Raw genomic sequence first — 15,701 nt, 5'->3', positions numbered from 1 at the left:
ACCATAAAGGCTGAAATTGTGTAAATATGGTATACGCAGGGCAATAAACACCCATAGTTAGCTAGATACAGATCTGGTGCAATGACTCAAGTTAAACATTTTCTAAAGACACTCCTCTGAAAGAGGGAATTAATTGGTAGCCATTTGTTAGAGTTACAGATAGTTACCAATATTATCTAGTTATAAAAAGCAAATCTGGGAAAAGAAAAGAATAGAGAAAAGAATGCTTTCCATGATGGACTTACCTGGGACAGCTGCCTGATCTCTGATAGACAATCCCAAATAATGCTCTTCTTCCTAGCCAGAATGTTGACATTCTCAATGAATGAAGCTTTTTGTTTCGTTTGGATTGCCTGTATTTTCATTACTCCCCTGAGCCAGCAAGGGACAGAAAGCTTTCAGTGTGACAATGGGATCTCTCTGCCTCTTGACAACGAGTGTGACTTCACAGATCAGTGTGGGGACAACAGTGATGAAGAGCCATGTAAGTGGCACTCTCCTTCTCTAATTGCAATTCCCTGCGCTTCATCACACCCGGGCGTCTGAGCAGCCTGGGAAAGTCAGCTAGATACCTGGCCCAGTACATGTTTTGTTTTATGTGTCTTTGTGCCTATTAGAAATGAAAATATATTGTTTTCTAAAGAGATGGGTCTATACCTAAAAATTGGTAAATCACTACGATCTTAACCAGGTGGAATGCAGTTTATGTTAGCTTCTACTCGTGATAAAGGAATGATAAGATGTATACTTTCCATGTTATATTCATGAAGGAAAGTACAAAAGAAGCTCATTAATGCACCTGTAAAATGCTTTGATGAAAGTTAGGTGCTTACATTTGAATTTAGTATGAAAATATTTGATCAGATGGGTAGGTTTTATTTTCATTTCCATAATACTACCATGGAGTTACAATTGCATGTGGAGTACAACTCTGGCTGGTGTCTTTTGATTCTGAGGCAGAGGAAAAAAACATAAGCCTCCGAAAACACAAAACCTATATTCTAGAAGGATCCAGGACCCATCTCACATGATCTTGGACCTTCACTTTGTTTTCAAAGTTCATAAACTCTCACAGGTGGAAAGAATGCTCAATTGCTTAGAAGAATAACATCAGTAAACAGGAAATAATTTACCAAGGGAAGACATGGGTAAATGACATCTATTTCTGTGGTTTCTATTGCCATATGAAATCTTGAAGAAATACTGCCTTTCAGCAAAGGAGACCAATGTCATTCTTACAATCATCTGTCATGCAGGACATTTTTACAAAATTACCATGGTCTCATTGTTGGTTCATAGTAGCTATTGAAGTGATTCATTATCAAGAGGCATGAATTCTATTATTGTAGGTCACTTAATTCAAACATATATTGTCTAATTTTTATTCAGTTAGTGTTTTGATTCTTTATTTTCATCTGTGAAAATAAGGTTCTACGTATTTAATTTTGCTATTGTTTGCCTTGCATTTACATGCTTAGTTACTGCATTAAAACAAAAAACAGTTCCGGAAAAGTTTCTTGTCCGTAGAATGGAACAGGCTAATGATTTTTCACCCATAGTTTGAGATAGTGATCATGCTGGTAACTGTTCAATGCAAAGCGCAACCCAGGGTAAGGCTTCCTTTGTATTTGTCCAGTTTCCCCCGAGAGGCTGACTCGGGGTCTGTTGCCCTTTGTCCCGTCTGCCTGGGGAAGACCTAACTGTTCACTGGAGAGCAGCAAAGAGGAACCCGGGGTTGGTTTGACAGGAAGTGCGAGATCATTTCTATTATTAATTTCTACAAAGCTTCCTTTAGCCCCCTTGCTGATAACATGCATGGTCCTACTTCACGGAAAAGGTTAATGTGAAGAAGGAGAAAGCAGCTGAGTGGGAAAGGTCTTGGCTGCGTGAAAAATTCTAATAACTCACAGCCTGGGAGGGAAGCGAGGCCGCAGAGCTGTCGAACAAACGGATTTCATTTTAAATGTTACATGGGGTGGTCACCTTTTAGCTTTTTCGCTTTCCATTTTCCATTTTCATTTCTGAGAAATTTCCACTTTGGTATTTTATTTAAAAGGTGGGCGAGGACTTGTAGATAAAAACTGAGAATCACCTTAAAAGGATGAGTTTCTTTTGTACACCACACTTGGGGGAAAGTGTTGTGAAGAAATAGTAATGGCCGTACAATTTCACTCATGCTAAACTTAAATTTGGATTTTTTTTAAATCTACCTTTATAGTGATATTACAGTAGCCACATTTTGAAAAAAAAAATCAATTTATCCCCCTTTAACATCCAAATGGGATGACTTTAATGAAACAGATTAATGTGCTGACTTTTCTGAATAATACTGGCACAGTTGAAGTTAAATTTCAAATGTAATTGCTGCTGTTCATAGGTTTTTGAAAATACATTTTTATTTTACATGATGGACATCTTTTTTAAAATACATAAACCTGTTGTTTTAACTGCATGATTTGCTTAAAGAAATTTGGTAGAAAAACTGAATCTTCAAAATGGAATGAATTCTTTTTATACATGGTATTAAGCATTTCATATATAGTGAGCAAGAATGATAATTTGTAGGCATGACAACTGGGTCCTGAGTTGACAAGAATTCCTCTATATTAAAATTTCTTGACATCCTTAGCTAGGGAAATGTATGTTGTCATACTGGTTTATATATATATATATATGTGTGTGTGTGTGTGTGTGTGTGTTCAATCATATCCAGGAGTTGAATTGTTTGCTTTTATGCTGACCCAGATTGACTGGTCTTTGTCATTCTCTTTTCTTGTTTTTATTTTTATTTTTTATTGATACTATTTTTAATTGATAAATTATAATTGTATGAAATTATAGGGCGCACAGTGAAGTTATGACATGTCATATATATTTATACACACAATGTTGAATGATTAAATCAAACCAATCAGCATAACCATGACCCCTCTTACTTATCATTTCAGGGGGATGAGACATTTGAAATTTACTCTTAGTTATTTTCAAATATACTGTATGTTATTATTAACTATAGTCACCCTCCCGTGTGATAGATCTAAAAACTTATTGCTCTTTTCTATCTGAAACTTTTCAGTCTTTGATCAATAACTAATTATTTTCCTCCATCTCCAGCCTCTGGTAATCATCATTCTACTCCCTACTTCCATGAGTCCAACTATGTTAGATTCCATTGAACTTCATATAAGTGAGAGTTTATGTTTTTTATCTTTTGGTGCCTGGCTCATTTCACTTAGAATAATGTCGTCCAGGTTCATTTATGTTGTCACAAATAACCAAATTTCCTACTTATTTAAAACTGAACAGAAGGTGTCTGTTGTGTCTGTCTAGCATATTTTCTTTATTTAGGTATTGATGGGGACTTAGGTTGGTTTGATATCTTTGCTCTTGTGAATAACACTGCAATGAACACAGGTGTGCAGAAAGCATTTTACATAATGATTTAAATTCCTTTGGCTACACATGTACCCAGAAGTGTGATTGCTGGATCATAGGTATTTCGAGTTTTAGTTTTTTTAGACACATCTGTATTATTTTCCATATGGCTATACTAGTTTATATTCATACAAACAATGTATAAGAGTTCCCTTATCTTTGAATCCTGTCAAAACTGGTTATCATTCAACTTTTTAATAAGAGGCATTCTAACAGATGTGAGGTAATACCCCACTGTGCTTTTAATTTGCATTTTTATAATGCAAATAATTGTGATGCTTCTAGTGACATGGAGCATTCTTTCATGTACCTATTGTTTATGTGTATGTCTTTTGGGAAATATCCGTTCAGATCCTTTGCCCATTTTGTAATCAGTTAATTACTTTCTTGCTGTTAAGTTGTCTGAGTTTCTCATATATTTTAGATATTAACCCATTTCAAAATGTATGGTTTGTGAATATTTTCTCCCATTCTGTGGGATATCTCTTCCTTTCCTTAATTGTTTCCTTTCCTTTGCTGTGCAGAAGTTTTTTAGTTTGGTGTAATACTATTTGTCTATCTTTGCTTTTGGGGCCTTTGTTTTTGGGGTCACAGTCAAAAGAAAAAGGAAAACAATTGTCTAGATCAATGTTGTACAGCAGTGTTATCCCCTATATTTGCTTATACATGTAGTAGTTTTACAGTTCTAAGAGGATTATTCTAAGTTATTCTTTGTTAGTTATTTTATAGATTTCCATTTCTTTATGGTCCACAAGTACAGCTTAATTGCTTCTGGAGGTGTCATATTTCCCTGATTTTTCATAATCTGTGTGTCCTTGTTAGTGCTTGCACATTTGAGGAAATAACCATATCTACTGGTTTTTGAAGGTATTCTCTGGTGATGGTTGACCTTTACTATTTTCAGTAGCTTGAGGTTTGGAGAGCCAGCTGGCAGACAGACCCCAGATAGGCAAAGTTTGGTGTCAAGTTCTTCAGTTTGGTTAGGCCGCTGCCTATGCTGAGGATGAATGGAACTGCTGGCTGTGCCCTTTGGTCTGTAAAGACCACTGGATGGGCTCTTCTGTCAGACAGAGCTGTTCACTGGGTTCTGTTATGCCCTCTAATAGAGCAAGGTTGCAGGTTGTCTTCCTTGGATGAGTGGTACTGTTGTTTGGAATCTGTAATTGGACAGGGCTGTGTGTTGGAGTACAAGGCTACCTGAGGTCTCTGGGGTCACTTCACAACTACTTGAGCTAGGCAGGGCTAGAAACTGTGCTCCACAGATATGCGCACCCGTAGACTTGCCTCTTAGCCTAGGATACCATTAATCAGAGCACTGAGGCTTTGTGGAGTCACCGCTTAGGTTTTGGATTTGGACAGGGTCAGATTTTCCCTTGTTCAGATGATTGCTGACCTACACTTGCCTATCTGCCTGGGGAAGGCTGCAGGAGAGCAACAGGGCTTGGGTAGGTGGCTGTTTGGCCACTGGAGTTGGGCACAGCCAGGTGCTCATTCTGTGGATAATTGTGTACTTGAAATGCCTCCAGTCCTTAGGAAGGTTTAAGGAGAACACGGGAACTGGTGAGGCAGCTGGCTAGGGTCTTGAGCCTGGCAGACCTGTGGATTGTGTTTCTCACAGAGCAGTGCAGTTGACTAGCCTCTTTCCTGTGGCACCTTCATTGGTTGGAGTACAGGGCCACCACCAACATCACCCTGGTTGCTGTGAACCCTTCCTAAATTCTTTGTTTCTAACTGACCTCATATAGTTTTGTACTTATACCCCCAGTGTTTCCCATGGACTGAGACAGGAGTGGGCCTCCTGTGCAGAGTCTCAGAATGGTGGGAAAGGTGAATGGCTCCCTCTAACTCTCTTTCCCCACCTGAGAAACTGTAGGCCCAGGGGGAATCTTCTGTGCTTAGCACTGCGCCAGCTCAGGGGAGGAGCAATGCAGTGAGAGAGAAACAATTTCTCCTACCCTTCAAATTCAGCTGTTATGCAGTTGAAGACAATACCTCGGCCTCACTCACAAGTTCTGGGATATTCACAAAGGTATTATTTGTCTGTGGATAGTTACTAATTAGATTTTTATGAGGGGAATCCCCATTTTATCATCTTGCTGATCTCCTTCCTTCTTTTGTCTTTACTTGTTTTTTTTTTCTTATCAGCAATCATACTTACATAATAAGTATATATATGTATAATATATATTAATATATATAGTAATAGCCTAGCTTCTCTTTCAGCAATTGCTCAAATCTATTTGATAGACAAAGGCTTTACTTTGCTTTATTTTACTTAACAATAAAGACAGTAGTATGAGATGTATTATTTTTGTTGCTACCATGTGTCTCCAAGTCAGCCAGAAGATTATAAAATGCATTATAAATACATTTATTCATAAATACATCTCATGCCATAGATCTCTATCAGTGATTGTCAGTAAATTAAAATTCCAGAAAACCTTAGGTGATGACTTGGCATACCCAAAATTAGTATTAAAATTGGCTATTACATACATTTGCTTTTAGAGCCAAATATACTATGATTTGAAAGAGAAACATATGTAATATCTAGTTAATCTGACATTTTTATTCCCTACCATTTGTCATGTGTAGGAACTTTTCTATTCATTATAGTAGTGTTATATGGAATAGGAATCTATTTTTATACTTTTGATTTGATAGGATAGATCATAAAGTTTTAAGGTTTTGCCTAATTTCTTTTGCATTTTTGAATTTAGAAACAATTATTTTTTTCAAAATGTATTTTTTTCATAGAAATCCAAATTTATATGTGGAATGTGTGGAAATTACCATAGAAGTACATTCTCAGATTCTGAGAGGAGATAAATGTTTAACTAGATGCTATTATACAAACATCATTTCTTCAATAGGATAGCCTAAAGGTCAACTACTTTTAAAAGTAATTAGTTCCTTCATTGAAGTACTTGAAGCTATAACATTAATAGAGTGAAACGTAAGATTTGATGCACAATGTTTATCTTCCTACTACATTGGACGCAACATGTTTTGTGTGTAGTGCCATGAAACAACTAATAAATCCTATTGATTATAGCAACATGCCTTAGTCAGTTCAGGGTACTGTAACAGATATGGTAGATTGGGTTGATCAAACAACAAATACTTATTTCTCATAATTTTTAATGCTGGAAAGGGGATCAAGTTCAATGTCTGGTGGGGCCCCCTTCTAGGTTTGCAGATGGCTCCTTTCTTACCGAGTCCTCTCATGACAGGAGGATGATTTCTCCTCTGTCTCCTCGTAGAAGGGCTCTAATCTCATTGTGAGGGCTCTACCATTGTGACTCACTAACCCTCCGAAGTCCCACCTCCAAATTTTGTCACATTGGGGATTAGGGTTTCAATGTATGAATTTGGTGGAGTGTGGGGTGGGGGTGGGGGGGCACAAACATTCAGTCTCTAGCACAACAGAATTATATTTGTAGAAATTAAATAATAAATACGCAATGCCTATCTGAAGGAAAGTAGGAAAGAATTACAAATGTACAGGAAAAAAAGAACATGACAAGACTGTGCTTCTCAGTGGGCTACTTCCCTAGTGAAAATAAGTATATTTGCATGGAATCAATTTGCATGTTAATTACATTCTAGGGCAAAATCTAATCAGGATAAATTTTGAAACATAATAAAGGGTCTTGGGAGTTTATCTAGAAAAATGAGAGGTAGTAGCGAGAAAGGAGAAGAAGAAAAGGGGGAAGAAATTTCATTAATAGGTTTATAATAGAGTATTATGAAACTACCCTAACATTATGAAAGTTTGTAATTAGAAAAGATGATTGCTATGCATAGTAAGTATATTGGTGATATTAACAATGGTGACATTTCACATTAGTTGGAAAAACACAATAGCTAATAATATCAGCTGATTATGTTTACAGCACTTTCTACATGCTAAGCATGGGTAAGTAGTTCCATCCAGCATCTTATTTAATCTTAACCAAACAGAAAGATGGTAGGAAAGGTTCTACACATCATTGATCCCATCTTGCACCTTGGGGAAATGAAGCTTACATTAGGTAAAGTCAAATGCCAGAGCACACAGAATTATTCCGTGAAGGAGCTGGAATTCACAACCAAGTCTGTCTGATTTTATCACTTTTAAGCCATCATACAATCCTGACTATATTTATTACATAAAGCAAGTGAATAGGAGCCAGTTGCATTATATTTCTTATCGTTCCATATATCAAAAAATTTTTAAATTATCTTTAACACTTTATCGTGTTAAATGTAAATAATGAAGCCTTTGACTTTTAGCCCTTGACAGTTTTGAAAAGTCAAGATTTGTGGCCAAAGTGATCTACCGTGAAGATTCAGAGAGTGTCAACACAGGCTCCTGTAACGCACAGGCAGAATGTGATGCCATTGTAGTGGTATATAGTGTAGCACATGTGGGATCCTGTGTGGAGGGAAGAGGAGAGCAGAACCTGGAGGAAGAGAGCACTGATTGAAGATGGGCTCTGTATGCCCATCTAAAAGGGCATTGTATGAGGAAAGGAAAGACCTCTATGTAGCACTTACATAGGCTATCTGATAAGATGCTTGGTTTTTCTGGTGATACAACTAAACCTGTACATTTTTCTAGACAGCTCAGGGATAACTGTACTCTCAGCATATTCTACAATAGGCTGGACAGGGATTCTTTTAGAGACAGGCTGGAACTTTATTTTGGCTGCATGTTATGTGTTCTTTATCACAATTCCAACAAAAAGAGCCTTGTAACAATTAGGGCAAACTTGGTGTGATCATGAATCATGGTGAGATTTTTAAGCTAAAAAACACACATAAATCTTCCAATCCTGCCTCTTTGAAATGATACTATTCTTCCAGAGCTGCAAACAGTTTCTCTAGTATTATAAGCAGGTCAAGAAAAAGTCAAATATTAGCTCCATTAGGGCAGGAGATTTACCTGGCTGTCCTATTTCTAGAAGACTGATGGGCAGTTAAGAATCGACTGAACTGTTTCCTTTCACCAAGGAATGGGATGAAACCACTCAGGGTTGCAATGTGGTCTGCTCCTGTTACTGGCTCAACTGTGCGTACTGGTACTACCCAAGAATAGTTTGTGAGCTCCCGTTGAAGATTTAAAAGACACCTGGCAACATCAAATGGTGGATTGTTGCTTCTCCAAGCCAAATATCTTCTGAAGCCTCCGTCTGTAGGTAGATAGAACTCCTGCCGTGCTGATCATCCCATGCACCTGTTATGTTTACAAACAATGATATAAACATCATTTCTACCTGTGCCTTAGCTAGGAATCCCGAGATAAGTCTTGCATTCTGTTCTGAAAGTTATCAAATTTAGGAAGGTAAGGATCCTGAATCACAGCTTTTAAATAAGTTTCCATCAAAGGAATAAGAATTGAATATAATGTTTTCTACTACCCGGAAATGATGATGATTTTTTGGCAATAATTCCTGAAATGCTTGATTGAATATGAAAGAGATGTTGTACTTAAGTTTCAGAGAAATTGAAAACCTATTTAGGAAAATTACAGGAGTTCATTTGTTCATGAAATAGTTTACTTAATGGAAAATTTGTCCATATAAGGGATATAATTTTCTATTCGGGGCCCTAGATTCATTCTTACTGAAACTCGAAGAGTCCTTAGAACATCTGGCCAGATTACTAACCTGGAATACAGAATTATTCATAAACAGCTATGCAACATTTATAATACTTGAGTGAATACAGCTGTAAAGTGAAATAAATGCTATACCTTGTTAAAATTTCTATGGAAATCACCAGACACATAGAAACACTGGTTACCTCCTTAAAGGTTATTAATACTAAGATAATATTAAAGTTGAAAAGTGGTTTGGTAATCCTTTCATTGACATGGATAACATCCATGTCACGATTCTTGCCAAAGATGTTCTCAGTGACTTGAGGATAAAGGTAAGTCTATATGACAAGAATCCAAAGGAAAGTCCTGTTGGATAATTCTGGCTTGAGCTATGGAAGTGCTAATTCATTTGCTATACCAAAATTTTGTGAGTTAGGGTTTTACTTGTTTTTGCGTCAATGAAAAATATTAAAACTCCTTCAGTGTAAAGCATAACAAATACTTGATAAAAATTAATTCTTTCAAATTGCCAACCAATCTTTCAGTGATGTTTACTTTTGAAAATTATCAATTTTTTTCTATATTTAATTGGAATATTTTGGATTCATTTCATTCTTTTCAGAAACTTGCCATTCATTTTTACATCAATTAAGAGTAATGAAGATCATTGTTTATGAAAATGTCTATATAATGAAGGAAATAATTGACTAAAATAATGAAATGAATTGTGCATAAAATTTTGTAATAATTGTAATATACAGCTTTTATCAAAAAACATTCAAGAGAGTTGGATTAGAAATAAACTCTGTCAACATAATAAAAGCTATCTATGAAAAACCCTCAGGTAACATTACCCTCCATGGTAAAGGATCAGAAGCTTTTCCTTTAAGATATACAACAAAATTTCACTGAATTTATTCAACATAGTTCTGGGGGGTTTAGCCAGTGCAATTAGGCAAGAGAAAGAAGTAAAGGCATTAAAATTGGAAAGGAAGAAGTAAAAATGTCTCTGTTCACAGAAAGCATGATATTAAATGTAGAAAAGATTCTAAAGAATTCTAAAGATTCTATTTTTAAAAACCTGTTAGAAATAATAAACTCAGCAAAATTATAGGATACAAAATTAACAGTAAAAAAAAAAATCAGTCGCATTTTAACACACTGCCAGTGAACACTCTGAAAATGCCATGAATAATCCAATCCCATTTATAATAGCATCGAAAAGAATAAAATATTTGGGAATAAATTATACCAAGGATGCAAAAAACATATACTTATGAGGTCTGACCAGTTAAGTTTTTGAAGTTGTCACTGTGCACTGATGCTGACAGCTCTGTATGAAGAGCTCAGCAAGGTTTCATAACCTTGGTATATTTGTGTCTCACAGCTGCATTCATGTCAATGTGTGACAGTGTCTAAAGGAGTGGCATTCATTGTTGTTGTGCCTTGTCTTTGAGTGCTGTCATGAGAATGTCATAGCTTAAATTAGAGCAATGAAAAAACATTAAATTTCTTGTTAAACTTTGGAAAGGAGAGGAGTAAAATCAGGAACATGTTAGTCCAAGTTTATGGGGATAATACCATGAAGAAAATGGCAGTGTACAAATGGATTAAATGTTTTTTTTCCGAGGAGAGAGAAATTGTCACTGATGAAGAGAGGTCATGGTGGCCAGTAATGAGCAGAACTGATAAAAACATTGCAAAAATTTATTGAATTGTGCATCAAAGTCATTAGCTAACTGTGAGAAGCAGAGCAGACCAAGTAAACATTGACAGAGAAACAGTCGTGGAAATCTTAACTGCAAATCTTGGCATGAGAAAAGCATGACTCTTGCAACACACCATTGCACCAGCTTATACAGCACTGTCTGAGAGAAGAGTTTTTAATCCAGTGAATAAATAAGGGTATTGGAACACCCTCCCTAATCTCTGATGACCTTTTCTTTACCTGAAGATAAAGGAAATATGGAAACGAAGACATTTTTGATAACATTGAGAACATTGAGGGTAATATGATGACAGCTCTGATGGCCATCCTAGAAAAAAAGTTCCAAAATTGCTTTGAAGGGTGGACTAGGTGCTGGTGTCAGTGCATAGCTTCCCAATTAGTAATAGGGTATGTAACAGACAAGTTCATGAGCTAAGTTGTCAGACCTCACATATTGAAAGCTACAAATCATTGCTGAAAGAAATTTTAAAAGATACAAATAAGTGGAAAAGACATTCTGTATTTAGGGATTGGAAGATTTAGTATTGTTAAGAGTAAATACTATGTAACATGATCTACATATTCAGTGCAATCCCAATCAAAATTCCAATGCTGTTTCTTGCAAAAAAATAAAATCTATCCTAAAATTCATGTGGAATCTCAAAGGACCTCAAGTAGCCAAAACATTCTGGAAAAAGAACAAAGTTATTCGTCTCACATTTCCTGATTTCAAAATTTATCTAAAAGCTGTAGTAATTTAAAAAGTCTAGTATTGGCATAAAGACAGACATATAAGACTATGAAATAGAACAGAGAGCCCAGAAATAAATCGTCAAATATGTGGTGAAGTGAATCTTGAGAAGAGAGTCAGTGGGGGAAAGGATGTTCTTCACATGCAAAAAGAATGAAGTCGGAGTCTTTCTTAGACCATTTACAAAAAGGTAACTCAAAATGGATTAAAGATCTAAATGTAAAGGCTAAAACTAAATATCTTAGAAAACATAGGGTAAGCACTTCATGATACTGACACGGCAATGATTTCTTTGATATGACACCAACAGAACAGGCAACAAATGAAAAAAAGGATCAGTTGGACTTCATTAAAATGAAAAACTTATATTCGTGAAAGGACACTATGGCCACCATGAAAAGGCAATCCATGGAATGACAGAAAATACTTTCAAATCACGTATCTGATAAAGTATCAATATGCAGAATATAAAAATAACAGCTCAGTAAGGAAAAGAAATGACCCAATTAAAAAAATGGATAACGGCCTTGGGTAAACTCTCTGAAAACATAGACATATGTCCAATAAGCACAGGAAAACATACTTAGTATTACTCATCCTTAGGGAAATGCAAATTAAAACCACATTGTTTATATAATAGCCGTAGGAAACCACAGGTTAGGGTTAGGGTTAGGATAGGGTTAGGGTTACCATAGGATACCACAGCTATTATATAAACAATGAACAAAAAAATCTGCTAGAAAACAACATGATGGTGAAGATGTGGAGAAATTGGAACATTTGCACTTGGCTGGTGGGAATGTAAATTATTGTAGCCATTTTGGTAATTCCTCAAAAAATTAGCATTACTGTATGATACAATAGTTCCACTTCTTGGTCTATATCAAAAGAAAGAAAACTGGGGAATTAAACAGATATTTGTACAACCATGTTCACAGAAGCATGATTCACAATAACCCCAAGCTGAAAGCCACTGATAGTCTATTGATAGATAAATGAATAAAAGAAACAATTGTGTGTGTGCACGCATGTGTGCAAGTGCTGTGCACCAGCCTCAAAGGAAGAAAATTCTGGTACATGCTACAACACGGTTTGACCTTGATGATGATATATGAAGTGAAATAAGAAAGTCACAAAAGGACAAATGCTATGTGATTACTCTTATGGGAGTTACGTGAAATGGGTAAAGCTGCAGAGACAGAAAGAGGAATGGTGGTCTCCAGGAGTTGAGAATAGGGAGGAATAGAGAAATGGTGTTTAATGGATACAAAGTTTAGTTTTGCAATAGGCAGTGAGTTCTGGAGATGCGTGATATGATGACTGCATAACAATGTGAATATACTAAATACCACAAAACTATATACACTTGAAAAGGGCAGAGGATAAATTTTAATGGTAAATTTTACTACTGTAAAAAAAGGATAGAACTTCTTGTGATGGAAAGGACATAGTTGTACCTCATAGAAAATTTAGTAGGAAGAGAGATGTGCATTATTAATATGGGCTCAGGCAAAATCAGTGTCATAAGTATAATTTGCTTTTAATGCTTTCTACCTCACTACTCTCCTTTCTAGATTTTTCCTTTTACATCACGTCCTGTCTTCTAAGAACATTAAGTTACAGTGCTCTACCCAGGCCATACTTTTATGAGTTAATCCTGAATTCTCGGTTGACTGCATTTTTTCACTGTTATCATAAAGAAAACTTTATTCTATTCAGTCCTTTTTTTTTTTTTGCAAAAGCATGCCCCAAGCTAACTGTCACTTTGGGATATAATTTAATATTTTCTTTAAAAATTGAATCTATGAGGAATTCTGCAGTGAATCTTTAATAAGAAAATCTGCTAGTGCTAAGAAGCCAATTCCAGGAAACTTTCAAAACATGACACCCAGGCATCCTCTCTCCTTCATCCTCTGACCTTTGGGATTATAAAATTGAAAACAAAATGATGAGTTTCACAAGTTCAAAAAGCCCAGGAACTTGGATACTACTGATAAATCCCTACATCACTCCTAATTGTTCATATGTTGTCCAACTGGCTGTAATCTACATGTTAACAGATTTTATTACAGCATGTTATTTCAGATTTGAATGTGGATGTATGGCATATAAAATTACAAGGTAAACCAGCCACGATTTAAGGAAAGTTATTCAAATGGCTTAAAATGTACCATTCTCTATTGGGGGAAAATGAATTCTTAGAAAATTTTGTGATGCATTTTTGACTACGTTAGCAGTTATTAGAAGTTCATAATTGCTTTTTAAAATAGGAATTAGTTGAAAATGTTTGCTCATGAGATACATTTTGTAATAAAAAGAACCCCTGTGGAGACCATTTAGAGGGAAAATTGTTTTATTAAGGTATTTTTTAATTTCCAACAATTCTAGAAATTATCATTGTCCTGTGAATTAAAAAGAGCAAGAACATTGCAAACAGATTTAAACTAGGTAATTGTATTGTAAGATAATTTCTTGGCATTTAAAAAAATGTTTGACCACCTATGTATGAATGTGTGTATATTTCTCACACATAATTGCTAAAATGCAGTGATAAACTAGTTTATGATATTTTATAACCACAGATCATTGTAAAAGTTGCTGGTAACTAACACAAATTTGAAAATGGATACATATTTATGTAAATATATAGCTAATTGAATTACACAAATGCAAATATATATAAGTGACTATATGATTTGTTCACTTTTTGTTCAACTAGATTCCCTGGATAAGTAGAGGCCTGGCCTATGTTATCATAATTGGGATATTATAGCTATTTTAAATATTTTAAAGGCCTTAAGAAAATTGAAATGAATTTGCTTTTGAAAATGGAAGGTCTTTGCTTTTGAACAGAATGACATCACCTGTGTCTGAAAATCCTAGTTTCCTTAGGCTCGCTAGAATTTCTGCTTGATTTTTAATTCTAGATTTTTGATAAGAAATGGATCAGTGGATTAATCATTGGGCCTTGGAGTAGAGCGTTAAGAACTGCAATTCTAGGCTCCAGAAGACCTGGATTCCAATCTCGACTCCAGCATTCATTAGCTGGTCCATCTTGGACAAGTTTCTTCTTGTCTATAAGATATCATCTAAGTTTCCTCATCTTTAAAATGGAAGGGAGTTCTTGTTTCATGGATTTGTTTTAGGAAACAAGTGGAATGCAAAGGATAGAACAATTTCCTCAGTACACAATAGCTATAGGATTCCTGTTACTGTTATAGAATATATTTGGCTGGCAAAATCTTGTAAAATAAGAATTTTAGGAGTAAAATTAATGAAATAGACCATTGGTAAGGAAGCCTGCACAGCTTCCTGAACCCTTGATGGGTTCAACATCTATGGATTCAATCAACTGTATACAATAAAGCCTACTTCTCACTCCGAGTGGTGTGACATTCTATTGGAGCACATTGGATTTTGCTGTTAATTTATCAGAATATTGGATGAAAAGAGCTTTGCATTAAGAAAGTAAACTTTGAGTTATGAAAATAATTCCTGTGTTAATCTGTGTTTGTCATTTGTTACTCAATTTTCTTTTTCTGCTATTGTCATTTCCTAAGAAGCCCAACAAGGTTGTGAAAACTAATTTCTTTTTCTCTCATTAGGTTTGGAATATGAAAGATGTGATTTTGAGAATGGGATTTGTAGCATGGCTCAAGATCAGAGTGAGCAACTTGGTTGGACAAGGAAAAATGGGATGACTGGTCTATCACCTCCATTTTATGATCACAATGGTGATATGTCTGGTAAATATTTCAGATTTATTTCCCTCCCTCCCTCCTCCCCTCCCTCCTTCTTTCCCTCCCTCCCTTCTTCCCTCTTTCCCTTCCTCCCTCCCTTCCTCCCTTCCGCTTTCCCTTCCTCTGTTTCTCTTTCACATCCTCCCTTCCTCCTTTCCTTTATCCCTCTCTCCCTCCTTTCCTCCCTCCCTCCCTCCTTCCCTTTCTTCCTCCCTCCCTCCTTCCCTCCATCCCTTCCCTCCATCCCTTCCTCCCTCCCTTCTTCCCTCCCTCCCTTTCTTCCTCCCTCCTTCCCTTTCTTCCTCCCTCCCTCCGTTTCTTTCTTCCTCCTTCCCTGCCTTTCTTCCTCCCTCCCTCCTTTGCTTCATCCCTCCCTCCCTGCCTCTCTCCCCCCGCCTTGCTCCCTCCCTCTCTCCCTCCCTTCCTTCCTCTCTTCCTTCCTCTCTTCCTCCCTCCCTGCCTCCCTTCCTTCCTTCCTCCCTC

General features: G+C 36.2%; 1 protein-coding gene across 1 annotated transcript in view; it reads left to right on the top strand.

Annotated features, from left to right (window-relative positions):
* Nucleotides 1-244: 244 nt before the first annotated feature.
* Nucleotides 245-15,701, top strand: part of MALRD1 (MAM and LDL receptor class A domain containing 1) — a 513,794-nt gene continuing 498,337 nt past the window's right edge. Inside the window, exons 1-2 of the mRNA XM_053573250.1 lie at nt 245-484; nt 15,084-15,224. Coding sequence (XP_053429225.1) covers nt 286-484; nt 15,084-15,224 — 340 coding nt within the window. The 5' untranslated portion in view covers nt 245-285. The remainder of the gene's footprint in view (nt 485-15,083; nt 15,225-15,701) is intronic.

Source organism: Nycticebus coucang, chromosome 20 (genome assembly GCF_027406575.1).
Source record: "Nycticebus coucang isolate mNycCou1 chromosome 20, mNycCou1.pri, whole genome shotgun sequence".
Lineage (NCBI taxonomy): Eukaryota > Metazoa > Chordata > Mammalia > Primates > Lorisidae > Nycticebus > Nycticebus coucang.
This window is presented reverse-complemented; position numbering and strand designations above follow the sequence as displayed.